Source organism: Antrostomus carolinensis, unplaced genomic scaffold (assembly GCF_000700745.2).
Source record: "Antrostomus carolinensis isolate BGI_N321 unplaced genomic scaffold, ASM70074v2 scaffold41027, whole genome shotgun sequence".
Taxonomy (NCBI): Eukaryota; Metazoa; Chordata; class Aves; order Caprimulgiformes; family Caprimulgidae; genus Antrostomus; species Antrostomus carolinensis.
Genome location: NW_010327380.1, coordinates 1 through 12083, shown reverse-complemented (window position 1 = coordinate 12083; position 12083 = coordinate 1). Strand labels below are relative to the sequence as shown.

Below are 12083 nucleotides of genomic sequence, written 5' to 3'. Positions count from 1 at the left end.
ATGTGCAATAGCTGAGCTGGACATCTATAACCAACAGTCCAAATGTTACTCAAAACACAGATTATCATTTCAGAAACATCTGGTCTGATGTCCAGTGTAACACAGATCACTTTTGAATTAACTTGTGTTTTAACTACAGCATCTGCTGAGAAGTCCAGTTTGTATCTAGAACCAACAGCTCTTGTACAATTACACTGATAAAAATGTATGGTCTGGATTTGTTTATCCACAAAGGCCAGCCAATGAACCTTTCAAAGAAATTTCTATTCTCCTTGCACGTTCTTTTTAAAAAGAAAGCTTGCTCTGTCTGTCTACTCTTTGTTAAGCCAAATAAGATTTCTCTTGAGATCTTCAAGAGAAGATCTCTCAATCCTCCAATGTTTTTTTATGTTTCACCTCTAATCTTTCTCATCTCTCAGCTTGCTCCTTGAATTCTGAACAGAACTAAATATACTATTTGTGCACAACACAAAGAGTTATTACTTACATTTTCTGTCCTAATAGATACACCCTGCCTATGGATATCACTGCCCTTTTAGGCAAAGTATCACACTGAGAGCTCATTGTCCCTGAGAATACTTCACAGAAAAACTACTTCCCAGGAAAGTACTCTCCCCATTATCCATTCTTTGTTCATATAAATATAGATAAAATCCATACACTTGGCAACTCTGAAGCACACGCAGTTTGCTAACACTGTTCAGCGCAGTCAGCATCCAAGAGGGAGGCAGGTAGCTCAAAGAACAATTCTGAGCACAAGAATAAGTATTCCTGACTCCTCCAGTGATCTACTTTCTGTCTGACATGTTAGCATTCAATATCCTTGGCATATTCAGCACAATATTAGAGTCATCTGCACCTATGTTTTTGCCACAGTAGCTTCACGTATTGCTTCAGTATAAAAAGGTTTATTTAAATAAAATATACACAGAGATGCCCTGGATGTCACAGGAGACCAGTCCGACTCTTTGGTCAATAGATCCTTCTCTTTTCAGGTCAGGCACACACATCCTTTTAAAGTGCTTCTTAATGACTTGTCTATGTGCTTCTATGGTTTTTCCTGAGCTGCTGTTCATTCAATCAAGCAACTTCAGATGATGTCCAATTTCTTGTGTTTGGATTCAGCTTCTAGAGGACCTTCAAAACCATGGCTCAGATTTGCCTGGCTTGTATGTAACTTTTGTTTGGCTGATGGCTTCCATTTTTCCAGTCATTTTATGCTGTTCTCTGCCTTTCTGTTCTGAGAGGGCCAGGTGTACCTCTGAGGAGTATTTCAGCCCAGCCAGCTGCACTGCAGTGAGTCCTTCTAGATGACTGATCAGGTTGGATGAAATATCCCCCCCCAAAATGGAGGTAAAGCAGGTTAAAGCAATTCTTTTATCACATTTCACTAAACTCTTCCTGTTAAGCAACATGATCTATCATAACCCTTCAGATTTCTATTTTAAGCCCCACCTTCATTTATTCAATCTTTTTCACTTATGATTCATACTATATTTTCCAGAAGTATTTCCTGCTCTTCTTCAAAAATTCAGCTTGTTTTGACTGTAGTCAAAGCTACTGCATGCACTGTGATAGCAAATGCTTATTGTGTAGTATATACAATGGTGTGTATACATTAAAAGACTGGGGTCTAATTTTTGACAAACTTCTGCTAATAGACATAAGCATAGCACAGACAATATTCAGGTTAAAAAAAAAGATCTGGAAGTTAATTAAAAATATTTCAAAATTGATTCTGAAATTCAAATGAGTTCTCTGGCTCTTATTCAGAATGCCATTTGAGAAGAAATCCCGATCTAGTTCTTTTCTACCTTTTTTGTCTGCAAAAACAAAAATAATTTGCAATGTCTGTGAAAAGGAAAGTGCATTTGCATATACACTGGATTCAGTTCCTTACTAGATGTCTTTCTTTGCCTGGAAAATGTATTTCCTCTTGTAAAGACTCGGCCTCCTTGTGTAGAGTTTTGTTTGAAACCACCCAAGAACAGCTCACATAAATAGTGCACAAGTAAGCACAACAGGCTCAGCATCCTATAAGCAAAACTCTTTACTCTGCTAAGCTGAATTTTTTCAGTTTTTGGCAGAAAGATCATATTAGAATGCCAATAAATGTACATTCAAGCCAAAGGGCTTTTCTCAGCTAAAGATTTACATGGGCCTCCTTTGTATCAGCCACAAAAGTATTTTAAGAGTTTAGAAATTCTAGAAGCTTTACTCCTGCCTTAGTCAGCCACTCAAGATTGATCCTCATTAAATCCCCTGACATGTAATATACTGCAGTGTACAAGAAGCCCTTCATTACTTCTCCATGCTTAGAAGGTAATAAAACCATTTCAAAGGATGGAAGTAGGAACTATTGCAGGTGTTTCCTTACCACTCCGTGCTGAGCCAGGAAGGTCGTGCTAATGCAGTTTGAATGAGTCAACGGTACAGTAATGACTTGAGAAAAAGCATTTTTAGATTCCAGTTAGGAGGGTTTCTGCTCTTGCAGAAGGTTTAGGAAGGAATTTATTTGAAATGCAGGATGGGCTCTGGAGATACTAATTTAGTTTCTAACTCAGTTACCAAATTCTGTCACTATGGATTTAGCAGGTGACTGCACATCTGCTGAGCTGGGCTAACTGCCATGGGTACACTCTGAAAAATAAAACTAAGCCTACAGTTTCTTACACAGCCTTTGCTTCTCAACTTGTGAAATGGAGAAACAGAACATTGTCACACTTATTTTATTTAATAAATGTGGACTTCTGGGATGTCAGGTGAAAGCCATGCCCCAAAAGCTATTTTCCTACCATAATTTAAACAGGAACTATTTTCATTTTCCAAGAGTCAGAACAGATGTATATCAGACTCAGCTAAATACTGGGAATATTTCTGAAATATATTTAGAGAATGTGCATGCAGAAGTACAAATTTCTCTGACATCTTAAAATTCAGTATTTTAAAATGTTTTTTACAATGAAGCATCAGTATTTTGATTCATAAAAGTGGCCATGTTTGTGAGCACATGTACTGCAATATTAGTAGAATGAACATCCGTCTAGTAAGACATCCAGGTTGCTTTAAAATGGGACTAGATTCTTGATAATTATATACTCATGGACAAATTAAATGTCCATTTGGACCCCTCTCTTCAGGCACTCCTCATGGATCCTTGTTCATCTTTGGTTGTGGCCCCTTCTTACCTGTGTAATTAGGAGGGCAGAGACAGACATAGTTGTTGATCCCATCCACACATGTAGAGTTATTCTCGCAGTCATTATCTTCACAGTCATCTGGGTTTATTTCACACCTCTCCCCCTCATACCCAAGGACACAAGCACAGCTTTGGAGAAAGAAAAAAATAAAGGTTAGCAAGAATCTGAAGGGGCAGTAGGTTTAAGGTATAAAACGAAAATTAAAACATACAAAATTGAGTTGCTGGAGCCAAATTCACTGCTGCTGTGAAGTACAGAGCACTTTAACACTATGTGTTTCATGAAGGATGCAGTCTGATGGTTCATGAGGTCATGTAATTATTTACAAAAGACATAAAAGCATCAGCAGGAGACAGCCTCTGTCATGCTTCCCCCTGCTTGCTTTGTTGATAAGCCTACCCCTGAACTGAAGTTAGCAACTCCAGGGCAGGAGAGTAAACACTCATCACAATATTCAAATCCTCGGCTTCTCTGTTAGTGATTTTGTGAGCATGTGGATACTTGCCTTCTGAGAATGGCACAATCATAGGGCAACTTGGCAGCTTTTAGACAGCTTGCTGTCTTTAAAGAACAACGGCTTGAATTGAGTTTACAGACATGAACATTTTCTTCTCATTACCACTTTGTCACTTGTCCAAACAATAAATGTTTGGGAGTGATTGCTTTTACAAGCGCAGTAAGGTTTCAGTACTTCTACAGCTCCTCCAGCATCTATTTGTAGAAGAGCTGATGAAGTTTAGGTAATCCAGTTAAAAAACACACAAACAATGGTAGAGCTAGGAATGGGTCTGTGAGGATGTGGACACTACTGAAGAAAAATTGCACTAAATATTTTATCTCACAAGACCATGATGTATGGTCCCTTCAGGGAGTGTAAGGAACTAAGTGGTTATGAAATGACTTTAATTTTTTTTCAGTCTCCATTTCCTCTCTAGATCTAGAAGTTACGGTTGCTAAGAGAACCTTTGTATTTTAAACTAGCTGTAAGTGATGAAGAGGTGGAGGCCACAGTTTCCTAAAAGAGAGTCTAAAAACATGTGTTAAGTGCTCCAGACATTTCAGTGGCTTCTAAGAAGCCAGCGCTGTTCACTAGTCACAGAAAGCATGTGTGTGGAAGGGAAGGTTTGTTTCAAGTCTCAGTCCAAACTACACATTCACTCAGCTGTTCATTTCCTTTCCCATGCAAATTCTGGTGGCAGAAAAGGAACTGAACAAATGTAAAGCAGTACTGATTGATGAGGATGAAAACCAAAAAGCACCAGAGCAGTCACACTAATAGCCATCCATTGCTTTCTGAAACCAGGAGAATTTCCACTGCAGAGAGAGCTGCGGGGTACTTTTTTTCAGCTCAGATGGACAAAGTGGATATGGGGCAGTTATCCTGCTTCCTAGAGGTGTCATGGGGTTGAGGTGGGGGATACCCTGGAGAAACTTCAGAATCTATGAAGAAAACTGCAGCACTCTCAGGCTGGTTGCTCTCAGTATGACACTTGTTTCTCTTCCTCCTGTGTGCCACAGACTGAGCACAGCACAGGGACTTTCAAGGCAGGGATGGCACAGGGCTCTGCATCCACCTTCAGCAGGTCCTATCCTTAGGTTGGACCCTAAGGATAAGGTTAGATTCTTCATTATAGAGGCAACCTTAGAAACTAAGGGAATAATAAAAAGGGAAAAAAAAAAAAAAAGTAGGGAATGTGTCTTAAGCTACCACAACTGTAAGATCTTTTAGATAGGTACTGAACAGGCATATAGGTCACATGCTAACAGTCATCTTCATTCAGTTCTGCAGGGACCATTCACAGGTCATGAGAGTTAGAAAACCTTCACCATGAATAACCAAAACCAAACTGCTCAAATGAATCCAATTTAGGACACAATAAATCAATAAGAAATATTTTCTTTTCCTGTCTCAAGCTCATTATTGCTAATAAAGAATGTCCTCTTGCTGACCCTGCAATGGTCCGGAGTATCACAGAAGGGAGATAAGAAAGAAGAGCTGGCACACCATCTTTTGTGGCAATGCAAGTGTTGGGGAGGGGGTTAAAGACATCTAATTAAATACAGTGGCACATTCATCATGTCTCCCTTTTCAATCACAAAACCCCATTTTCAGGGGTTTATAACTCAGTCATAAAAATATGCTCCAGGCTGCAACTTGGCATCCAAGGTCTCAGTTTGGGAGCACAAATTTTTCTCTCCATTTAAAGAAAAGCAACAAGAGTGGCTTTGTGCTGGTTATTTTTATGTGAATATAACACCATTTTCCTTCCACAAAAGGATTGGGACAGCTTGGATGTATGCAATTAAAAATGACATTATTAAATACTATCACAGTAATGGTTCAACTCAGTAGAGTTACCATTAGTAACAATACATATGGGATTGTTAACATACAATTGCTCAGTATTAGGACACATTCCATACTGAAGGAAATGTCAGCATAATTTATGACTTTTGGCTATTGGTCCCTATGTATTATAGGGAGTCTTTACATTATTGCTTATGTATGATTCTTTATTTTGATTTGCATTCAAATGTGCCAGATATGAGGACTGAAATTAAAAGATAAAACATACAATTTGGGACCCAGATTGAACCATATGTTGAAAGAGTTGCAGTTTGGGACTGTTTGTATGTATTTTCCCAGAAAAAGCTTAGAAGAAAAACGAAGTTTGCAGAGTGACTGGAAGGTCATCAAACTGGGGTTCCAGCTGACCGAGAGAGAAAATTAATTCCAGAGACAACGATGAAAACTTTGTACTGACTAAATAGTGAAGCAGTGTGAGACAGCATTTCATGTGGACCTCAGAAACAATGGAGCCACACAGTAAAGAACTATTTTCTAAGATGCTCTGATCACATAAAGGTCAAAATTCCCCTTTCCTCCAGTTCAGGGATTTTCTGTTAGTGTTGTGTTTTCCTAAAAATAAAGAACTAAATAAAACCCCATTATCCTCATGAACACGCAAGAGAACACAGAACTTTATAACAACATTTTGGGGATAAACTTTTGGAGTTGAAGTATAGTGACAATTTTAAAAGCTTACTATATTCAATCTTTTTTTTTAATAAACTCTAATGAACAGTTTACCATCTGATTATTAAAACAGGCATACATACAGTGTATCACATTTCAAAAAACCCCACAAACTTTTAAATAGAGATAGTGAATTCTTTCAGCAATATTACAGTTTCATGGTAAAGGAGCTTTTTGCATCTACATTCCAATGGAATAGCCTGTAAGTGCAACATTTTTCCTTGAATTTCCAGAATTAATACCAGGGAGTTAATCAGTTCCAGGATTTTACAACGATACGGAAACTTAAAGTTTGTGGAAAATGCTAAAGAAAATGCTCTGGAAAATGGAGTGGGTTTTATATAGAGAAAAGGTAAAATAATCCAGACTCTGCTTCCCAGCAGTGTAGGTTATCAAGGATCAGCTGGTTGCCTGTGGCTAACTGAAGCAGAGCTGACAGCTCTGCCTCCTTTCTCAGAGTCTCACTCACAGTCATGCTAAATGAGAAGGACATGTCTGATTGACCATCTTTTTTCACCAGTCTCAATAAGTACCTCTTTTGGAAACCTTTTGTCAAAGAAGACACAGATTAGATTAGATTAGATTAGAATGAGCAACTCAAAAGGAGGAACAACATCATGTTTCTATTCCCCAGAGCCACATGATGTCACTTAACTGTTCTTCAATAAAGAAGTCATACCTACCTGAAAAAAGAGAATGTGAAAATTACTCAGAATTTAAAAGATGCAAGAATAAAAGATGCCAGGAAGGATTGAAGAACTCCAGCTGAACCTTTGCCCTTCAGCTGCCCCACCAGGACCTACTATTACAACAAACCTGAGTGTCTCGATCCCCTGCTGCTGTGAGCCCTTGTGGGTACCAGGCACAGCAGGCAGGTCAGGCTGGAATCTCAGTCATAACTGTGAATTTCCTGTCTTTGCCTGCGGAACATCACCACCTTAGCATTATTTAAAAGGTAATTTTCTTGTCTAAGGCTACAGAAACTTGAGAGTTAAACTGCTTGGCATTTCATAGGGAGAGAGCTTTGGCTTAAGTTTCCTTTTTACAAGAGTAAAGATTTGACAAGTTTGGCAGCAGAGCTTGTGTATGAATATATTTCCCTAGGGAAGAGAATATACAGAAGATATAATTTCTTTTACAGGCCACACAACACAAAAATCCAAGGAGGCCTCTCATGAAAATGTTTTTGACATCCACTTCCTCACAGCATATAATCTACGGCAACGTTTTCCCGTCCTGATGAACACAATTTATATGCATGTAACGCCAACTGCTGCCATCCACTGGAGAAGAGATTTCCCACCACAAAAACCCAAACCAGCCAACCAAACAAATTCAATCTCAAAATGTTTCTTTATCTTCCCTGTCACTGACTGTTCCATTCTCACACCATATTTCTCTATGATATGCTAAAACTCCACACTTCTCTTCTCCAGAGCAGCTGGGGCTATGGACTCACTGAATTAAAAACATGGAGGAAAAATAGAGCAATGCATAAGCTGAACATTCAATTTTATGAAGCAAGATTTTGACGAGATATGGTTTTATGTGTCTTTTATTAGACCAACTGAAACTATATAAATAACTATAAAAGCAGAAACCTTCCCTAAAAAGCCTCAGATGCTGTTAAGCAACAAAACCACCCCTGCAGTTTTATAAAGGATCTCAAAAATGACGTTCATTTGGAATTGAAGCAAAGCCTCTGAAATTGTAAAATTCTTCATGAGAAAAATTCAGAAGTAGTTTTCATTTCAGGTCATTCAAAACTTTTTACTTTCTACCATAGAACAAAACAAAAATGCTAAAGAAAAACTTGATCCAAAATATAAGTTGAAGCCTTTCATTCTACTATTATGGATATTATAAAATGTTTTACTAGCACATTTTTAATATCAGCTAGATTTTTGAAAAATGAGTAATGAGTGACAGAAAACAGATATTCTAATATGGTACAATTCTGCCTTGGCACAAACTTGAAAAAGCTATTTAAACAGTATTACACAAGAGTGACCAGAAAGGAAGACAAATCAAAGGCCACCAGACTATTTCTCTCAAGCAGGAACTGATCCTGAACTTTTCCTGAACTGCTAAAATCTCAATGAAGAAGTATTTCACTAAAATCTCGGGGGGGTCTGTCAAGTAGCATGACTCTTTGCATGTGCTATGATCTGCAGAGTCTCCTCACCCTCTCCCACCACCATGCACCAGTATGACCTTACAGATGCATCTCTACTCAGGCAGAGAGACTCTCTGCTCTGCTCAGGACCCTGTCACAGGTGCTGAAGCTGAGCTCTCAACTGCCCCTCACAGAGACATGACCATGTGTTTTACTCCTGATCTCCCACATTTGAAAGCCTCAGGTTGTTATTCGTAACAGAGCCTGACAGTGTCCCTTCGTCCCCATCAACCTGCACTTTTCCACTGTACTATCATCAGTGTCCTCTGTGTCCTGGATCTGTTTCTGTAAGGGGGCAATTCTTGAGGGTGGGCAGGCACAGAGACAGAGAGAAGCTTTGAGGCATTTCTTCTGTTTTCTGTTTCCCTATTCATCCCATCCAAAAAATGGAAGCTCTTCTCTGCCTTATTTTCGCATGAGGGATTTGGCGAGTCAAAAAGAACCCACAGTGCTTTTCTGGAAGTATAAAAGGCATTCTACCATGGGTAGGGGGGAACAAGAGGGGGGTGCAAACCTCTCACTGCACCTAGAGTCCTGTCAGTCACCCAAACTTTCATCTGGCCCTTTCTGTTTTGAAAAATCCTATTTTCTGACATAAGATGATATGGGTTTGCTGACTTGGTTAACAAACAGTTAACCTCAGTTACAGACTGAGGGGGTGACCTTAATGTTTATAAATATGTAAAGGGCAAATGTCAGGAGGATGGAGCCAGGCTCTTCTCAGTGATGTCCAATAGTAGGACAAGGAGCAATGGGTGTGAGCTGGAACACAGGAGGTTCCACTTAAACTTGAGAAGAAACTTCTTTACTGTAAGGGTGACAGAGCACTGGAACAGGCTGCCCAGGGAGGTTGTGGAGTCTCCTTCTCTGGAGACATTCAAGACCCGCCTGGACACTTTCCTGTGTAATCTCATTTAGGTTCCTGCTCTGGCAGGGGGATTGGACTAGATGATCTTTCGAGGTCCCTTCCAATCCCTAACATTCTGTGATTCTGTTGGAACAGTCCTAATCACAGTTGAAGCCAAACTAGAATCAAACTGAAAAAATGTACAGGTTTGACTCCGTGCTTACACTATTTATAAACCTTGTAATTCTGTGTCTCCCTCCAGCTGTCACTGATAGGAAGCTATATATAGGAGAAGACAAAGCAGTGGCATCAGTAATGTATAAAAGCTTTTAGAAGTGAGACTTCATATATGCAATTGAAACAACAGCATGGTGTACTTTTGTATGTATTTTGTGCAAGAAATAGCATAAATACTAAGGACCAAATCTATGAAAATTTCAGCAACTCTTTTCTAAAAAATAAAATAAAATAAAATAAAATAAAATAAAATAAAATAAAATAAAATTCTATCAACTTTAATGACAAGTCCCCAAAGCCTCAAACCTGTATTTTCCTAGCTGTAAAATAGTGCCTGTAGCAGCACAAATCTCCCAGTTATCTCATGAAAATTTCTGGACTTCTCTTGGAGTATCCCCACCTATGCTACATCTTTCTTTTATGGGAAAACTGAAATCCATTATGTCCACCTGTAAAGGTTATTCTCTTGCAGGCACAATGTTCAAGATGTGTCAACCTCATCATGTTTTTCAATTGTTTCTTTAAAGCCTGTTTGTCTACAAGATTTTTCAGTATGAAAACATTTTGCATCTGGTTGTCAAGAAACAGAAGTTTAGTTTACAAACACAAAGAAGGGTATATGTGAGTTTGAAATGCCCTGAGGAAAATTAGCGTACAGATAACACAATGCAGATCAGGGAGACTGCTCAAAATAGCTCTTAAGAGTATATTCCATTATGAGAAAATAAGGAGGCCTGTTTCAGAGGAAACAATATGTTGCACCAATGAAAACCAATTCATTATTTTGTATAGCAAATAGATGTGCCACATGCAGCAGCTTTTATAAAGTAGCCATTATAGTTCATTAATACAAAGAAGAAACACATTCAATTGTATCACCTCTTTTTAAATGAACTTTGTGTTACTACCTGAATCCATCTTTATTTGCCTCGGCGAGGTGGCAGGTCCCTCCATTCTGACACGGATTTTGAATGCAAGAATTAATGGGCACACTGCAGTCTCGACCCTATTTGGGAAAATTCAAAATAAACAAGGTTAGTAAAACTCATGTAATCTGAATCAGTCTCTTGCTCCCTCACCCTATGCATAGCCCCATTTACAGGAGGTCTGTGGTCTTCAGACCCATCACATCACCTCATGTCCTTTATTGATGGTCAGATATATTAATCACTTAAGTGAGAATTTGGGCAGGGCAACTGTTCTGACCAATGGGACTGGTGGGTACCTTGGTATTGTTTCAGTTCCAAGATTCCAGTTAACTCTTTCATTTAACTGTTTTAAGGAAACAGCTGGTTTTACCTTTACTCTCACGTGCTTTAATCTCTAATGTTGGTTACAATGAAAAGAATTAATCACTACCAAAGGTAAGCAGAAGGCCACACACAGTCAGCACAAGACCACATAGCGTCAGCACTCATTCAACCGCATTTACCAAGTGCTCAGTTAAACACTGCAACAGGGCACCATACTCATTACTGCACACTGTCAAAACCTAAAGGGGAAAATTCATTTTTATCATGGCAGCTGAGTTTCAATTTCTGTACAGAACACACTGGATCCTGTTTAAGATATCATCATTGAATCAGTTTCCTTCTTAAATATTGTCCTAAAATATACATCAGATCCAACTGAACTGCTTTTCAGTTACACAGTAGGATGGCATAAAGACACCTGAAAGCCTCAATACTCAAGGCATCTGTGCAGTCACAGGAAGTTCAAGAGATCTCTCTACTCTTCCTCCTGCAGATCCTGTAGCAGTGCCAGCTCAACTACTGGAAAGTTGATACATGACTGCAGTCAAGGTGAGAAAATTATCTCAGGAGATATATTAATTCAGTCAGTGTTGCTGGGTTTTTTTGCCTTGGTTTAAACCCCATTTTTTACATTGTACTTTAGAGGAACAACAATGGTATACCTAAACAAAGAGGGCAGATGCCAGCCCATGACATCAATTCATTACAGTTTAAGTTTTGTGTATTAGTATTGAACACTACCCCGCTGCTGCCAACTTTCTTTGCTGACAACGTTAATCAGAAGTCATTCCTTTTTCCACCAAATTTGCAACAGCTTCCAACCCTTATCAGACTTTATGTACCTTGTGTGATGTACCCAAGCAGGGGACATTCAGATAGTTTCTACAGTCTCAATTTTTTATGATGGCTGTGTTGTCAAAATGAAGCATCTTCAGGTTTACAAATTCATGGAGGTGGTGAATTCAGAATTTGTCACACACTAAATCCCACAGCAGTACAGAGACACTTACTTATGTTAGAAGATGAGCTTAATAGAGATGAAAGAAGATACTTCTTCCAAAGTATGAGCTTCTGGGATGTTTTTGCCACAGGAGATTGTGAAGTAAGATAGTATAAAAGCCATTAGACAAATTCACGTACAATGACCCAAACCAGGTATGAAAGCCATAGGCAGTCATCAACATCCCTAGTTGGATGATGGTGGGTGCTGGGAGAACTGGAGAGGAGTGGTGGCCAGGCTTGTGTATTCTCCTCAAATAGTAAAGATTTGCTGCTGCCCCCATGACAGACAGAATCATAGAATCATAGAAGCAAAGAATGGTTTGGATTGGAA

At 38.9% G+C, this 12083-nt stretch overlaps 1 protein-coding gene across 1 annotated transcript in view; it reads right to left on the bottom strand.

The window, feature by feature from the left end:
• Positions 1–10503, bottom strand: part of LOC104528012 (slit homolog 3 protein-like) — a gene marked incomplete at both ends in the record, with an annotated part of 35260 nt that extends 24757 nt beyond the window's left edge. The window contains 2 exons of the mRNA XM_010171888.1: positions 3189–3328; positions 10406–10503. Of these exons, the coding sequence (XP_010170190.1) occupies positions 3189–3328; positions 10406–10503 (238 nt within the window). The remainder of the gene's footprint in view (positions 1–3188; positions 3329–10405) is intronic.
• Between the last annotated feature and the right edge of the window lie 1580 nt (positions 10504–12083).